The following is an 18,601-nucleotide window of genomic DNA, read 5'->3' as shown; positions in this document are numbered from 1 at the left end:
TTATGACCTTTTCCTCCCTGAGTGCCCCTTTTTCTCCTTGATCATCCAACAGTCCTACGGATTCCTTCACAGGTTTTCTGCTTCTGATGTACCTAAAAAAATTGTTACTATGAGTTTTTGCCTCATCGGCAAGTTTCTCTTCATATTCTTTTTTCTTTATCAATGCTTTGCAACTAACTTGCCAGTGCTTATGTCTCTTTTTGGAGCCTTTTTATTTTTCTTTTGCTCCAATAGGCTCTTTTACTGCACCTTTTAACCATGCCAGCTTTTATTTTCTCTTCTTTCTACCTTTGTTAATATGTGGAATACATCTGGTCTGGGCTTCCACGATGGTATTTTTGAATAACATCCACACCTGGTTTTTAGTCCTAACCTTTGCAACTGATCCTTTTAGCTTCTTTTTTTACTCATTTTATCATAGCCACCCTTTTAAAAATTAAATACCACTGCAGTAGATTTATTTTGTGACATCACTCCAGTTACAACTCAGATTTGCTCATGTTATAATAACTGCCATTTTTATTCAGATAATTGTGATATTCATCACTGCTATCCAAAAAGTAACTATTAGGATATTTTAGGGCAGCTTTTTTGCAGTCATAAGTTACCCAGTTAATGGCACTGAATATTGTTGCCACCCAGATGTGTTGCTGTGACCTTGAACCACCCCAGTGCTGGATAGTGCTAGGGTGGTCTGCAATAATGCTGCTGAAAATCACTAACTAGCTCCAGTACCATATGGTTTTAAATTTAGAAGTTTTGTTTTAGTCTGTTAAATAAGAATCTTATTTGACAGTATTTCCATTTGAAAATTTAAAAAAAGTTGGCCTTCCCTATCAATTTTATGTGCTAAATGCTTTTCTTTATACATTCTGGAGTAGTCATGCACCTACCTATAAGATTTTTCTTCTCATTCAGGCTTCCTTTTTGTTTGTTTTTAAAATAGAATTTGTAATACAAAATATATATACTATAGGAAAACATCTTTTTAAAATGAAGAGGACAGTAAATATGCAGTTCTCTTACATTTGTGTTGTAAAATTTGTTTTGCATAGTATAGGATTCTCTTCTCATATCATATCATATACAAATGGATGAGGCTTGGTTAGGGCTAATATTTACATGTGTAATTTAAAGAATATGTTAAGTTACTTATGTATCTACAGCACTTAGGTCCTAACACCTACACCAGCTCCAAAGCTGTCATTAGTGCTCACACCTAAAAATATATCTGATTAGACTATTACCTACACTCTTTATAAAATAGACCCTTACCAGGTGTCCAGGTATACAATTGCCATCAATAGGTCTCATATAGCACTGTACTTATTTATGGATATGATATTTATCTGGCAAGACAACTTATGTATTTTGGATGTGCTGAACCCAAATATTATATACTGCACAAAGATTCTTATTTGTCAGAAGGAACACCTTGATTCATACATATTTCACTTCAGAACAAATGTCAGTTCACAAACTTAACTAACTGAATGTATCTTTAATTTCTAGGCCTATGTGTTTTGTTAAACAATTGGAGATTCCGCAATATGGATACAGAAATAATGTCTCTACTACTACACCTCGCTCCAATCTAGCCAAGGAACTGGAGAAATATTCCAAGACTACGTTTGATTATAATAATTATGAGAACCATGCTTATGGCAAGAGAGCAATAGCTCCCAAGGTGCAATCCAGGGACATTTCTCCCAAAGCATATGATGGTAGGAGGTGTATACTCTTATGCATGTGAAACATGATTGCAGTTAAATAATTGATACGAATGATTTAATGACATTCAGAAATCAGTTGTAGACCCAGTAAACCATGAAGTTCTATGGTGACCTGGGCCTTCTCACATTCCTGAGACTCATTCTTGGGTGGGAAGAGCCAGAATTTCTCATTTGTGAAGCAAGGATATAGTAAACTATAAATATAGTAAATATGTATCTACAGTAATAACGCCTTGGTCACAGGATTCCTCAATCAGCATGACTATGCCAAGGGTTGGGTTTGAAACCCAGGACCATGAAAACTTAACAACAGACTGCTGTTTTTATTTCATGGACTATATAATTTTAAATATCTGCAAAATATCTCAAAGCTAGCTTGAAAATTAAAGTTTACGTTATAGTAGATATTGCCAGATAAAGAACAATCAGTCTGCCTATTCTGCCCAGTAGCCCTATATCCTAGTAATTAGTCATGCAAGTTTGATCATTCCTTATTCAAGTCAGTTTTATTTTCTCCACTTCCATTTTTACTGTTCTGGGTAGATAAGCATGGTTACTACTACTATGTATTATCCCTATAGTACTATTAGATATACTTAACCCACCCCCCCTTTTTTTTTTAATAAAACTGTAGAGCGGTTTTTAGCACTAGCCGCAGTGGTAACAGCTCTGACGCTCATAGAATTCCTTTGAGCTGTTACCACCATGGCCGGCACAGCTTTCGATAGTGTCCCGCATCGCAGGCTGTTGAGCAAGATGAAATCAATGGGGCTGGGAGAAACACTAACTACATGGGTCAATGACTGGCTGAGTGGCAGACTTCAGGGGGTGGTAGTAAACGGTACCCTCTCTAAAACATCGGAGGTGACCAGTGGAGTACCGCAGGGCTCAGTCTTGGGCCCACTCCTTTTCAACATATTCATAGGGGACCTAACTCAGGGGCTTCAAGGTAAGATAACTTTATTCGCTGATGATGCCAAACTATGCAATATAGTGAAAGACCCGATAGTATGACACAGGACCTACATTTGTTGGAGCTTTGGTCCTCGACCTGGCAGCTGGGCTTCAACGCTAAGAAATGCAAGATCATGCACCTCGGCAGCAAAAATCCGTGCAGAACTTACACCTTGAATGGTGAGACCTTAGCTAGAACTTCAACAGATCGAGACTTGGGAGTGATCATCAGTGCAGACATGAAAACTGATGATCATGTGGAGAAGGCTTCATCTAAGGCAAGACAGTTGTTAGGTTGCATCCGCAGGAGTTTCGTCAGCCGGAAGCCTGAAGTCATAATGCCATTATACAGAACCATGGTGAGACCTCATTTGGAATACTGTGTGCAATTCTGGAGGCCACACTACTGAAAAGATGTGCTGAGAGTAGAGTAGGTGCAACGGATGGCCACCAGGATGTTCTCGGGGCTCAAGGATCTATCATACGAGGAAAGGCTGAAAAATTTGCGGCTGTACTCACTCGAGGAACGTAGGGAGAGAGGAGGCATGATCGAGACATTTAAGTATATTACCGGCCATATCGAGATGGAAGAAGAGATTCTCTTTCTCAAAGGACCCTCAGCCACAAGAGGGCATCCGCTCAAACTTAAGGGCGGGAAATTTCATGGCGACACCAGGAAATATTTCTTCACCGAGAGAGTGGTTGATCCTTGGAACGAGCTCCCGGTGCAGGTGATCGAAGCAAACAGCGTGCAAGAATTTAAGAGCAAATGGGATGCCCATGTGGGATCCCTTAGATGGTTAAGCCAAGGGAACCTGTCACCAGGAGTGGGATCCCTAGGATAGTAGACTTGGGGGTGGGTCAGTTGAGTGGGCAGACCTGATGGGCTATGGCCCTTATCTGCCGTCATCTTCTATGTTTCTATGTTTCTAAAAAAAACATGCTATGGTCATGTAAAAGTAGGTGGGGGGTAGTTAGTGCTGCACACCTACATATTAAAAAAAAAAAAAAAAAAAAATCAATCCTTTCAGCTTACAATCCATTCAAGATAAGAGGACAAATACAAGAATTACAGAATATTTCATATAAAAATGGTTTTAAAAAATGTGTATTAAATAGGAAAATAAAGTTAATATTAAGAGTAGTTTCTGTGCTAACTCTTAAATGGATGACTAGCATTTTCCAAAAAGGATAGCACACAGAGACAATACACTGCAGTGCAGAGAACATGGATGTATTTAATGCCAACTATTAATGTGGTATTAATTGCTCCATGTTATCTGCTGTGTTAAAAAAGTTCAAAATCAACAAGTCTCCCCTGACCCAAAAACATGCTATACCATACAGTACGTTAAGAGAAAGACGCAGACCCTACCCATTCCTCACCATATTCTGCATTTATCAGTTAACACAAGAACTAGTACTCATTAAGAGGACAATTTTATAAATGGATGCCATAATTTAGGTACCTAAGTTATATAAGCAGTAAACGGGTTTTCTATGAGCAATTAGGCACATAATCACATAAGGATTGTGAAAAATTGCAAGATGACCTTACAAGATTGGGAGTCTGGGCAGCCAAATGGTAGATGAACATAAGAACATAAGAATTGCCGCTGCTGGGTCAGACCAGTGGTCCATCGTGACCAGCAGCTCAAAGACCAGTGCCCTATTTGAGTTTAGCCTTACTTGCGTATGTTCTGTCCAAGTAGGAATTTATCCAACCTTGTCTTGAATCCCTGAAGGGTGCTTTCCCCTATAACAGCCTCCAGAAGAGCGTTCCAGATTTCTACCATTCTCTGGGTGAAGAACTTCCCTACGTTTGTACGGAATCTTTTCCCTTCTAACTTTAGCGAGTGCTCTCTCGTTCTCTTCACCTTGGAGAGGGTGAACAGTCTCTCTTTCTCTACTAAGTCAATTCCCTTCAATATCTTGAATGTTTCGATCATGTCCCCTCTCAGTCTTCTCTTCTCAAGGGAGAAGAGGCCCAGTTTTTCTAGCCTCTCATTAGTTAGTTAGATTTAAATCCCATCCTCCCCAGAAAGCTCAGAATAGGTTACAGGTTAACATTTACAGTGTTATAGTATTACATTACATAGGGTTACAGGTTACACTTATATGGTTACAATATTAGTACATAGGGTTACCGTTCAGCAGTGCATAGTGTCATGGCTTTACAATCAGGTGTGCAATGTGTAGAATCTATCTGGTAGTATAATTTAACACAAATTTTCGATAGGAGTTCAACTAGGTTTGGAAAACATGACTGATACAATTAGCTACCGTAACGAACAATCTGACAGATACATTAGGCAAAGAGGTAGGTTTTTATAGCATTCCTAAAGTTTAGAAGGCCCTGAAGGGATCTGATATGAGGAGGTAGATTATTCCAAAGGTTTGTAGGAAATGGGAGTAAGATCTTTTTCGAGCAGTTTGGAGCTGGAGGGCATGGGCTGGGAGTATTTCTAGTCATATTATATTCAGGGCAGGATTAACCAATAGGCCCAGTAGGCATGTGCCTAGGGCCCGAAATGGTCATGGGGGCCCGATGAAGGAGGGCATCAACGTTGTTTTTTCCAAACAGCGATGGGCCCCTCCAGCATCGATCGGCAATGCGGGCCCCCCACCCCGATCAGCAATGTGGGCCCCCCCCCGATCAGCAACACGCCCCCCTCCCCCATCGACGGAAAGTAATACAAGCAAGCAACGCGGGTAAGAAAGGCAACGGGAACTGTAATTTTGCAAGCGGTGCTGCTTGCCCAAAGCTTCCCTCTGACGCAGCTTCCTGTTTCTGCCTGGGTGCATGGTGGGGTGGGGCAGGGCAGGGGGCCCAGTGTATTTGTGTGCCTAAGGACCCTCAACGAATTAATCCTGCCCTGATTACATCTTGGGAGCGTAGAGGTCTCTTGGGGGTATAGGACTGAGGTTTGTGTGAGAAGCAGCTGGGCACTATGTTATTGAAAGGATTTATATGCTAGCATAAGGCCCTTGAAAATGCAGTGATTGGTTTTGGGTACCAATGGGCTGACGTCAGAGCTGGGGAGACAGGGTTTAATGTGAATAAGTTGTAACCCTTTACTCAGTGTGCAGCAGCAGTGAAGAAAGAAAGCAAATAGCTGAGTAAATTGCAGCTATACTCACTCGAGGAACGTAGAGAGAGAGGAGACATGATTGAGACATTTAAATATATCACGTGCCATATCGAGGTGGAAGATGATATCTTCTTTCTTAAAGGTCCCACGGCCACAAGATCAGGGGCGGGAAATTTCATGATGACATCAGGAAGTATTTCTTCACCGAAAGGGTGGTTGATCATTGGAATGAACTTCCACTGCAGGTGATCGAGGCCAGCAGCGTACCAGATTTTAAGAGAAGATGGGATAGGCATGTGGGATCTCTTGGGGGGTGAAGTTGGGGGGTGGGTCATTAGAGTGGGCAGACTTGATGGGCCGAGGCCCTTTTCTGCCGTCATTTTCTATGTTTCTATTAGGAATTATCAGGAAAAACAAAGATGAAAATGTTATTATAATGCCTTTGTATCGCTCCATGGTGTGACCACACCTTGAAACTGTGTGCAATTCTGGTTACTGCATCTCAATAAAAGATATAGTGGAATTAGAAAAGGTACAGAGAAGGGCAATGAAAATGATTAAGGGGAAGGGCACCTTCCCAATGAGGAAAGGCAAAAGCAGCTAGGGCGCATCAGCTTGGAGAAGAGATGGCTCAAAGAAGATATAATAGAGGTCTATAAAATACTGAGTGGAGTGGAATAGGTAGATTTGAATCGCTTTCTTACTCCTTCCAAAAGTACAAGGACTAGGGTTTATGCATCGAAGCTACTAAATAATAAATTCAAAACAAACTGGAAAAATGTTTCTTCATTCAATGTCTAATTAAACTCAAATTCTTTCCCAGAGAATGTGGTAAAAGCAGTTAGCTTAGCAAGGTTTAAAATAGGTTTGAATAAATTTCCTAAAAGAAAACTCCATACCCTTTATTAAGATGGATTAGGGAAAATCCACTACTTATTTCTTGGATAAACAGCATAAAATATGTTTTGCTCTATTGGGATCTTGCCAGGTACTTGTGATCTGGATTGGCCACTGTTGGAAACAGGATATTGAGCCTGATGGACCTTTGTTCTGTCCCAGCATTACATTGGTAATGTTATGTCCTCCTGTGAACACCCCCTTGTATTTATGTGTTAAGGTAGTTGTACAGTAAATTTATACAGTAGAATACCACTGAGTGCACAAATAGCTTGTATATGCTTTACTGTTGCAGTTAGGCGCATAAATACTAGTATTCTACATGCAGTTGGCTGCTAGATTTAAGTGGCCTGTTACAAAATGAGGGTGGAAGCATCAAGCCACTGCATTAACTGTTAGTGTGAATGTGCTTACAGGTAGCATGCCCTAAGGGCCGAATTCTGTATAGGACACCCAGTCTCAGCAGCTCCCTAAGTGATTTTTGAGAATCGCGTAAGGGCATCCTATATAGAATTGTGTCTTTCCTGACTGACAGATGCCTAACCCCGCCTAACCACCCCGATTCTCTAACTGGTGTCCATGTCACATGCGTTGCTGCAGAGCTGATCGCAGCAAGGGAATCTCCCTGTCCCGATCCACTCAGCGGCCATGACTGAAAATTCCCCAGCTGTGAAGTCGGCCAGCAGGAGGGATGCCCAGTCCCTCCTACTTGAACCCCTGAAGCACCCACCCTCAAATGTCTGCAGCAGGAATGCCCAATTTCTCCTACCTCCATCCCCCCAAGATCACCGGCAGGAGGGATACCCAGTCCCTCCTGCCAGAACCCCCCCCCTCGATGAACAAATTGCAGGAGGAATGCCCAGATCCTCCTGTTGGAAACCCCCACCCCAAAGATCACTGGCAGGAGGGATGCACACAACCTCCTGCTGTACCCTCCCATGAAAACCTGCCCCCAATCCAACATTCCCCAAGTCTACCCAGATCCCCCCATACCTTTTCTTGTAGTTCAGCCGGAGGGATGCTTATTCCCTCCAGCCGACAGGCCCGTCTCCACAGCACAGTGAGCCTTCCCCTTCCTGGTGCATCCTGGGATGCACCGGGGAGGGGCCTAAGGCCCTGATTGGCCCAGACACCTAAGGCCCCTTGGCCAACTGGAATCTTAGGCCTCCCTCACAGTGCATTCTGGGATGCACTGGGAGTAGCCTAAGACTCCGATTGGCCAGATCCCTTAGGCTACTCCCATGGAGGGTGACATAAGGGATCTAGCCAATCGGTATATTAGTCCACTCTCAGTGCATCCCATAATGCACTGGGAAGGAGGCCTAAAATTACAGTTGGCCCAGGCGTCTTTGAGAGGGGCCTTGGTTGCCTGGGCTAATCAGGACCTTAAGTTCCTCCCCGATGCATCCCAGAATGCACTGGAAAGGGGAAGGGTAGTCATTCTGTGGAGGTGGGCCTGCCAGCTGGAGAGAGTAAACATCCTTTCAGCCAGCCTTAAAGAAAAAGGTACAGGGGGATCCAGGTGGGCTTGTATGGGAAAGTTTTCAGGGAGTGGGTTTCTGGCAGGAGTGAGTGGGCATCCCTCCTACCACTGATCTTCATGGGGGGTGGGGTTGGGTTTCCAGCAGGAGGGATTGAGCATCCCTCTTGTCGGTGATCTTCAGGGGATGGCGGTAGGAGGAATTAGGCATTCCTCCTGCTATGGACATTCAGGAGTGAGGCTTCAGGGGTTCCATCAGGAGGTACTGGGCATTCCTCTTGCCGGCTGACATCGCGGGGGGATGGGTTCTTTGCTGTGGCTGCTAAACTTATCATAGCAGAGAGATTCCCTTGACGCAATCAGTTCAGTGGCCAAGTCTATTTGAAATGTAGGCTGCCTACAATTGGGTCACCATTTATAGAATTTGCTGCTAAATTCTTGCATTAACTGCTTAACACACCTCAGTAAAAGAGGGCTAAAGTCCCTTTCCTGTAAACAGCTGTCAGCTATTTTCTTAATTGATAAATAGTTAATACATCACATCCCATACATAAAATCTTGCAATTCCTGTACTGAAGGACAGCATTCAGTTTTTTTTTTCAATATTTTTTCTAGTACCATTTACATTTTCCAAACCTCCTAGTATGTCTTCTCTGTCCCATATTGTAGTATATACGTATTGTGCTTGAGGCTTAGGAGTTTAGAAACGATCCAAAGCTAAAAAACCTTTAGTCTTGGGTGTGTTGTGGAGTAAAATCTAAGATGGTTCCTGCTTCTCGGGCAGATTTTAAGATCTCATAATATTTTTATATGCCTTGAATCATCTTCATAGTATTGATACCTCTACCAGAATTCTTACTTGTGAAGCCCACAATTGAGTATGCTTTTTTTGTCAAACCAGGAATTAAACAGTCAAAACCTGAACCACCTTCACCACAAAAAGGACAGCTTCCGAGCACATTTGGAAGTATCAATGAAAGTGGTTATGACAGAAATTTTGTAAATTAAGGAATCACTGAAAGAAAATAAAGGATGCTTTACAAATATTTCAAGATGATGACACTGATTTGAAATGACGGAGGGGGAGAAACATCACAACATTTGGATAGATTGCAGGCTAATATGGCAGTACAAGCCAAATCTATCCAGGAAGTATGATGAAATACAAAATGTATAGCGATGTTGGAGAGGGATTTTGAAGATACAAATAACATAATAAGTTGAAGTAATGTTCAAATCCTGTTGTCTGCTGGAAGGTCAGAAGCTTATATTGAACTCTTTCTTGAGAAATTCTTACCTCAGTTGTTGGATTTACAGCTGGATAGAGTATTTGAAGTCGAGCAGGCCCATCATGTTCCCTTGTACTCTGCTGAGCAAAGTCATCATCTGTGACAGTTTGTGTTAAAAATATTGCTGTACCTGCATACATTGGTACTATTGTAGGATGCTAAAATGAAGGCTCTGCTGATGTTTCAAGGCCACAAAATTTAATCTGCAGTACTTTTAAAAGGCATAACATTGTTATTGAGACCAGTTTAAAAAAGTTGGAGCAAAATATGGAATGTACCTTCTAGCCCGATTGTGGGTCACTTTGAACAATACTATCAGGAATTTTTTAAATCCTGATAAACTTGTACAGTTTTTGGAAGAGCATGCAGATGCTGGGATGAATGTAAAATCACTGTTTCCCCTTAAGAATTTTATATATCATTGGACTTCAATGAGGAATATATAAGAAAATAAGAAATGCCACTGCTGGGTTAGACCAGTGGTCCATCATGCCCAGCAGTCCGCTCATGCCCTAACTGAGACTAGCCCTACCAGCGTACGTCTTTATTCAGTAGGAACTTGTCTAACTTTGTCTTGAATCCCTGGAGGGTGTTTTCCCCTATGACAGTCTCCGGAAGAGCGTTCCAGTTTTCTACCACTCTCTGGGTGAAGAAGAACTTCCTTACGTTTGTACGGAATCTATCCCCTTTCAACTTTAAAGAGTGCCCTCTCGTTCTCCCTACCTTGGAGAGGGTGAACAACCTGTCCTTATCTACTAAGTCTATCCCCTTCAGTACCTTCAATGTTTCGATCATGTCCCCTCTTAATCTCCTCTTTTCAAGGGAGAAGAGGCCCAGTTTCTCTAATCTTTCGCTGTACGGCAGCTCCTCCAATCCCTTAACCATCTTAGTCGCTCTTCTCTGGACCCTCTTGATTAGTACTGTGTCCTTCATGATGTACGCGACCAGTGCTGTACGCAGTACTCCAGGTGAGGGTGCACCATGGCCCAGTATAGCGGCATGATAACCTTCTCCGATCTGTTTGTGATCCCCTTCTTTATCATTCCTTGCATTCTGTTCGCACATTGCATGGACGGCTTCATCGACTTGTCGATCAGAACTCCAGTGGAGTGACGCAGGGTTCAGTATTTGGGCCTATGCTCTTCAACATATTTATAAATGACCTGAAAATTGGAATAATGAGCGAGGTGATTAAATTTGCAGATGATACGAAGTTATTCAGAGTAGTGAAGACGCAGGAGGATTGTGAATACCTGCAACAGGACATAAACACGCTCAAGAAATGGGCCGCAACATGGCAAAATCTTGTACACGAATACAGGATGTCTGGTGCAGTACTCGGAGAGAGCCCCAGGAAAAAGTCTTGGGAGTACTGGTCGACAAGTTGATGAAGCTGTCCGCGCAATGCACGGCACTGGTGAAAAGGGTGAACAGAATGCTTGGAATGATTAAGAAGGGGATCACGAACAGATCGGAGAAGGTTATCATGCCACTGTACCGGGCCATGGTGCAACCCCACCTGGAATACTGTGTCCAGCACTAGTCGCCGTACTTGAAGAAGGAAACAGTACTACTTGAAAGGGTCCAGAGAAGAGTGACAAAAATGGTTAAGGGGCTGGAGGAGTTGTCATACAGCGAGAGATTAGAGAAACTAGGCCTCTTCTCCCTTGAAAAGAGGAGACTGAGAGGGGACATGATTGAAACGTTCAAGATGATGAAGGGAATAGACTTAGTACATAAAGACAGGTTATTCACCCTCTCCAAGGCAGGGAGAACGAGAGGGCACTCTCTAAAGTTAAAAGGGGATAGATTCCATACAAATGTAAGGAAGTTCTTTTTCACCCAGAGAGTAGTGGAAAACTGGAACGCTCTTCTGGAGGCTGTCATAGGGGAAAACACCCTCCAGGGATTCAAGTTAGACAAGTTCCTGCTAGACCAGAATGTATGCAGGTAAGGCTAGAGTCAGTTAGGGCTTAAGTCCTTGACCTGGGGACCACAACAGTCTGACACAGCAGTGGCAATTCTTATGTTCGTAATAATTCCTGGGGATTGTAATAGGCCATAGATGGACAATTTGACTAAACAACAGGGACAGTGGAAAAAAATGGAGGATCAATGAGAGCTCTGCAAGTTTCTTGTAAAATATTGAGTTTAGTTGATGCCTGGAGGATTCTCCATCCACTTCATTTCTGTCTTAGAGTTCACCTTTACTACCATTTGCAGTGCTGTACCATCTGAGTACTTGAAGAACTAGTTGCTCTGAATTTACCACGTTTCCACACGGTAAATTCAGAGCAACTAATTCATACAGTGTATGAATCAGCTCTGGCTCAGACTATTGCTGGCTCTGCCCCTTTGGTGATATCACCAAAGGAGCCAGGAGCAATTTGCATTGGGCTCAGCATCGGAGGTACCATGCATTAGGAAAACGAGCACCTCCAACGAAGGAGTACAATAAAGGAGCTTCTTTGTGCACCCCTTCATGCAGACTAGAAAATAACATGGGGCCATATTTGTCCTTGTCCCACAGGATCTCAATATTCCTGCCTTGTCCTCGAGATTTCTGTCCCTGTCCCATCCCTGTAAGCTCTGCCTTAACCGCACAAGCCTCAAACACCTATGATTTTAAAGTATTTGAGGCTTGTGCAGATGAGGACAGAGCTTGCAGAAATGGGGCATGGACAGGAACAGAGCTCACAGGGATAGGACAGGAATAAAGAGATCCACAGGGATGGGAAAAAATTGTCTCTGTGTCATCCTCTAGTGTAGATTAAGTGGTTTTTGGTAAGTAGTTATTAAGTATTTGGTGTTATAGCTTTGATTATGGTTTGTTTCTCCATTCCAGTCTGGATGGGAGCAGGGTGCTATGGGAATTTACCCTGCTCTAAGCCCATTCATAGACCAGGAAAATTTTTAATCGATTAACCTTGAAGACAATCATAGTAAATTGTTGCATGTACGAGGGGGTGCTGAAAAGTTCTCAGCTCAACCAACTTACTAAATTCTGAGCGTTATTTTGCCACTGTAGCTAAAAAGAGTGTTATTTTATTTTGCAAGGTGCCAATTTGCAAAATCATAATGCTATGTTTTGGCATTTTTTCAGGTCATTGATTGAACCATGTCAATGAAAAGTATGGAACTCTTAAGTCATCATGAAGTTCCTATTCCTACAGATGAAAACACCAAAGGAAGGAAGAAACATGATGGCGTCTTGGTAGTAAGACACAGTGACCACAGCTCCTGCCTAAAACTATTTTCTCGCTCTTCTGAGCTTACTTATTGAGATGCCGAAAAGAAGAGGTAGAGCCGCGGTAGCCTGACCGCCGGAGCCTACCTTTCCGCGGCAAGGAGCCATCACCAGCTTCTTCGCCTCAGGGCGTTCCCGCTGAGCTGAAAGCTAGGGAAGCGTTGGTGCTGGGGAGTGAGATCTCGCTCAGCCCCGCAGGACCAGCGCCTCCTTCGTAGCCAGGTGAAAGGGGAATGCTGGCTGCAACGCAGACAACAGAAGTTACGCTGTGTATGGAGCTATTGTGCTTGCTGGCTCCTCAGGACTCCCCGGCCGGATCATCTGTACCAAAGGTGGCTACAGCAATTCCAGCAGTGCAGGGGAATTACCAACTTTTCAACCCCTAGAGATACCTGCTGAAATTACTTTGGAATCAATTTGGACTGCACTGGACTCCCTCCACAAGGTATGCCAAATGTGAATTTGCAAAAGTTTGAAGAGGATTTAAAAGCTCAAGGGGAGAAACTTAAATCCTTAGAACAAACTGTTCAAGTTCAATCTTCTTGTAATTTAATTACTCAGGACAAATTGGTGCTTTTGAGGAAAATGGAAAATATGGAGAACTATACTAAACAGTTGAATTTAAGAATTTAGAATTTCCCAAAAACACTTAAAATGTCCCCAAAAGAGTTGTTTTATAAGTTTTTGAAAGAAGTCTTTAAATATCCTGAAGACGGGCTTCCTCCTCTACATAAAATATACTTTATACCGATTTCTGATAAAAACCTTCTTCTTCAGAAGTTGTTCAATCTAATGTGGGTTTAAGCCCTATCAATATATCTAGAATTTTGGAGACCTCCGAAGAAGTTGTACTTCGAACAACGCTTCTAGTGACATTTGTATTTCTTCATGATAAGGAAGCACTTCTTCGCCTATTTTTTAGGTTGAAAGAAGTCTCCTTCATGGATGGCAAGATTTCTGTATTTTCAAATGTCTCAAGAACAACATAATCAAGAAGGAAAAGATTCCTGGAACTGAAAGAGAATGTTAAAACTTTGGGGGCAAAATTTCAATTGTGTTATTCTAGTAAATGTTTAATTTACTTGGATCAGAATACTTATGTTTTTTATGAACCTTCCCAATTGCAGTTTTTTTTGGAAGGGAAGGGAGTGACTATGCAGAGTCCCAATTGATCCCAATTTATTGGTCTGGTTAAAAAATGAAGACGAGCTACCATTTGATTTTGTTATTTTTTAAAATTCTTTAATGTTTCCATTCCCAATGGATGTGAATTGTTTCTCTCGCTAATGTGGGCTATTCAAAAGTTTGTATGTATTTGAAATTTGAATGAGTATTTTATTTTCCTTGTATATTCCAGTTTGGGAAAACTTTTGTTTGTTTAATAAGTTTATTTTGTTGAAATAATGATAAATGAATAAATAAATGAAAACACCAAAGGAAATCCATAACTTTATGATGCAATCATTGAGTGACAAATGCCCATCATATTCCACAGTGAAGTGGTGTCCAAATGTTCAGCATGGAGATTTTGAGATCGAAGATGCAACAAGGTATGGGAGGCCTCAAACGGTGTCAACTTCTGAAATTGTTGACCATGTCCATGATCTGATTTTGACAGATCGGTGAATATCAGCTAAAACAATTGGGTATATAATCCATAAGCAGAAGCTGTCAGCCAAGTAGGTGTCCAAATATTTGATTGGTGACAAGAAACAACATTGGGTGGACATTTCCAAGTTGATTTTGCAGCATTTTCAGTGAGCTGGTGCCAACCTTTTGGAATGACTAGTTACTGTTGATGAAACATGGTTGCACCACTATGATCCTGAAACAAAACAGTCTATGCAATAGCAGCACTCAGGTTCTCCAAGGCCAAGGAAATTCAAGACTCAAAGTCAGCTGGAAAAGTCATAGCCACAGTGTTTTGGGATCAGGGAGGTGTTGTAATGACTATCTTCCAAGGGGCCAAACAATTAATGCAGATTGGAGGGTGGCCAATGTTACAGCGATTTTTAAAAAGGGCTCCAGGGGAGATCCGGGAAATTACAGACCGGTAAGCCTCACTTCAATGCCAGGCAAAATGGAGGAAACAATTATAAAAAATAAAATTGTGGAACACGTGGATAAACATGATTTAATGAGACGGGATCAGCCAAGGGAGCTTGCCTTACAAATTTGCTTGACTTCTTTGAAGGTGTGAATAAACAAGTGGAAAAAGGTGAGCTGGTTGATATAGTGCAGTGGTCTCAAACTTGCTGCCCGGGGGCCGCATGCGGCCCGCCAGGTACTATTTTGAGGCCCTCAGTATGTTTATCATAATCACAAAAGTACGATAAAACAGTTTCTTGATCATATGTCTCTTTAGCTATAAATGACAATATTATTATTAAGACTTAGCCAAAAGGAAAGATTTATAAACTATAAAGAGTTTTACCTCGTGCAGAATTGTCATTTCTTTAATAAGACATTAACTATTTTTTTGTGAGGTCCTCCAAGCACCGATAAATCCAAAATGTGGCCTTGCAAAGGGTTTGAGTTTGAGACCACTGATATAGTGTATCTAGATTTTCAGAAAGCTTTTGATAAAGTTCCTCATGAGAGGCTCCTAAGAAAATTAAAGTGTCATGGGATAGGTGGCAAAGTTCAGTTGTGGGTTAACAGATAGAAAACAGAGGGTAGGGTTAAATGGTTATTTTTCTCAATGGAGGAGAGGATACAGTGGAGTGCCACAGGGGTCTGTACTGGGACCGGTGCTATTTAACTTATTTATAAATGATCTTTATATTGGAACGATGAGTGAAGTGATTAAATTTGCAGATGACACTAAACTGTTCAAAGTTGTTAAAACACAAGCGGATTGTGAAAAATTGCAGGCAGACCTTAGGAAATTGGAAGACTGGGCATCCAAATGGCAGATGAAATTTAATGTGGACAAATACAAAGTGATGCACTTTGGGAAGAATAACCTGAATCACAGTTACCGGATGTTAGGGTCCACCTTGGGGATTAGCAATCAAGAAAAGGATCTGGGTATCATCATAGACAATACAATGAAACCTTCCGCCCAATGTGCAGCAGCAGCAAAAAAAAGCAAACAGGATGCTAGGAATTATTAAAAAAGGGATGGTTAACAAGACTAAGAATGTTATAATGCCCCTGTATCACTCCATGGTGCGACCTCATCTGTAGTATTGTGTTCAATTCTGGTCTCCTTATCTCAAGAAAGATATAGTGGTGCTAGAAAAGGTTCAAAGAAGAGCGACCAAGATGGTATAGGGGATGGAACTCTTCTCGTATGAGGAAAGTCTAAAATGGTTAGGGCTGTTCAGCTTGGAAAAGAGACGGCTGAGGGGTGTTATGATTGAAATTTACAAAATCCCGAGTGGAGTAGAACGGGTACAAGTAAATCGATTTTTCACTCTGTCAAAAATTACAAAGACTAGGGGACACTCGATGAAGTTACAGGGAAATGCTTTTAGAACTAATAGGAGGATTTTTTTTTCACTCAGAGAATAGTTAAGCTCTGGAATGCGTTGCCAGAGGATGTGGTAAAAGCGGATAGCGTATCTGGTTTTAAGAAGATCTGGATAAGTTCCTGGAGAAAAAGTCCATAGTCTGTTATTGAGAAAGACATGGGAGAAGCCACTGCTTGCCCTGTATCGGTAGGATAGAATATTGCTACTCCTTGGGTTTTGGCCAGGTACTAATGACCTGGATTGGTCACCATGAGAACGGGCTACTGGACTTGATGGACCATTGGTCTGACCCAGTAAGGCTAGCGGGACCCTGCTGAATGACATCTTGCTTTGGCTTTCAACTCTTGACTCCCGACTCCTGACTCAGCAGCAGCCCGCCTATGCAGAAACATGAAATCGCTGCTGAAAGAAGACTTCTGGGGCAGACCAATGGCAAGACGCTAATCTAAAAAAGCAAACACTGGGGAGGAGGTTGTCAGGAGTCAAGAGTTGAAAGCCGAAGAAAGAGGTCTTGTGGCAAGGTCCTGCTAGGGGGGAAGGAAGGAAATAACGTACACATGACACCGACCAGTAAGGGAGCAGAGCCACTGCTAATTTGGGGGGAGGCCATGGCCCCTGTGCCCCCTCCCCCTTCTGACGCCTATGTGTCTAACCTTTACCTCTAAATGGTTTTGAAAATCAAAAAATATCTAATGTCAGATTTCTTGTTATGTACTACATTCAATGAATGTCCAAGAAGCAGTTAATAAAATGAAACTTCTTGAGCTTACAAAAATGCACAGCAGATTAAGAAGACCTGCTTCACAATTGCATGCAAGTATCTCCTCCTATGCTTGCTGAAGTACATAAGGTAACTACGTATGAGAGTTTCAAGATGTCTAACTTTTTCAGCTGGCTTCACTGTTTTAACTCCGATCTTTATCCAATATGGGGTTTTTTTCTGTGTTATTTGTCTATCTTATTAGTTTGTGAGCTCCAAGAAGTAGTGACTACTATCCCCTTGATATTCAGCTGGTGTTGGGCTGCACGGTCCCTGCCTGACACCAGCATTAGACCAGATATTCAATGCTAGGCCATATCCGGTGACCACTGAGCATATCCATTCATTTTTGGCCATGGCAACTTAACTGGTTAAGCTGATATTCAGTGCTAACTGGTTAAGTGCTTAGCTGTTAAAGATAGATCTTTTATTTATGCAACTTAACTGTAAACATAGCCAATTTGGTACTGAATTTCCATGCTTAACCAGGTATGTTGCATGATATAGCAGGCTACTTGCAAGCTGCTAATTGCAGATATTCAGCAGGCGATAACTGGTTATCTTCCACTGAATATACAGTACACAGGCGCTAAAATGCTGTTTAACCATCGAGGAGCTATTCCTGGTTATTTAAATAGTTTTGAATATCAGCCAGTATATGTCTGTAAAGCAATGCATATTTCTGGTATGAGAAATGTCAAAGCCCTCTCTGGTGGAGATTGGTGGATGGTGGATCATTGTAGCTTCTTGTTGATTGAGAGTTAGTATAAAAAATACTGTAGCAGCAGGCAGCCGTTCCTGACAACACCCCTCGTTCTCTCACTCCCTCCCTCCAGCCCTCAAAGCAGCAGAGCCAGTCCTGACAATCCCCTCTCCCTCCCTCTGGGTCTGAGGCAGCATTGGCAGCCAATCTTGACAACCTCCCCCCTCCCTTGGCCTCAAAGCAGCAGCAGTAGCCAATCCTGACAATCCCCTCCCTCCCTCCCTTACATAAGGAGTAGCGGCAGCCAGTGAACAGAAGTGCCATACACAGAAGTGATATGGCAGAGGAAAGGCCCTGCTGGGGCTGGCCTGTTTACAGCATTTTTTCTGTTCATCGGCTGGTGCTTCTTCTGTTCACCAGCTGCTGCTACTCCTTTGGTAAAGGAGGGAGGGGGGTTGATAGGACCTGGGTGTATATAGAAAATGGGTATCTGAAATGGTTTTGATGTTGAATAGCCTGTTTCTACTCTCTCTTCACAACGTTCTGACAAAAGGGAATAAGCTATACAAAATCTCATATAGTTCAACAAGATTACATGCAACATACCTGAAGTAGTACTGTGCCTGAAGATTTTCAAATAAATTAGATAAATTGAGCTTATATATACTTTAGAAACTTGAAATGTAATGGTCATTTTTGAATGATATATGTCAGACATCTCACTAGTAAATATTGTGTTGGAACACTACAGAGTAATATTTTTTGAAAAACAGTGGAGTTTTTTGGACCAATGATTAATGATTTCTAACCACAGAGCATGGTTGCTGAGGTTATGAACCTTTTCTACTGAGGTCCTTTTTTCTCTCCACATTGTTGTTTTAGATTATGTTCTTCTGAAGAAGGGTGAAAAGATACATAAGTATTAAAAATTGGTAGTGTTCCACACTAATTTGAGTGGATTACTGTTGTG

At 42.0% G+C, this 18,601-nt stretch overlaps 1 protein-coding gene across 1 annotated transcript in view; it reads left to right on the top strand.

Moving 5' to 3' along the window:
• Positions 1-18,601, top strand: part of MYT1L (myelin transcription factor 1 like) — a 612,659-nt gene that overhangs the window by 255,251 nt on the left and 338,807 nt on the right. The window contains exons 11-12 of the mRNA XM_033939893.1: positions 1,513-1,724; positions 3,484-3,486. Coding sequence (XP_033795784.1) covers positions 1,513-1,724; positions 3,484-3,486 — 215 coding nt within the window. The remainder of the gene's footprint in view (positions 1-1,512; positions 1,725-3,483; positions 3,487-18,601) is intronic.

This window comes from Geotrypetes seraphini, chromosome 3 (genome assembly GCF_902459505.1).
Source record: "Geotrypetes seraphini chromosome 3, aGeoSer1.1, whole genome shotgun sequence".
In the NCBI taxonomy this organism is placed as follows: Eukaryota; Metazoa; Chordata; class Amphibia; order Gymnophiona; family Dermophiidae; genus Geotrypetes; species Geotrypetes seraphini.
The sequence above is the reverse complement of the archived record's forward strand: the minus strand, read 5'-3'. Positions and strand labels throughout refer to the sequence as shown.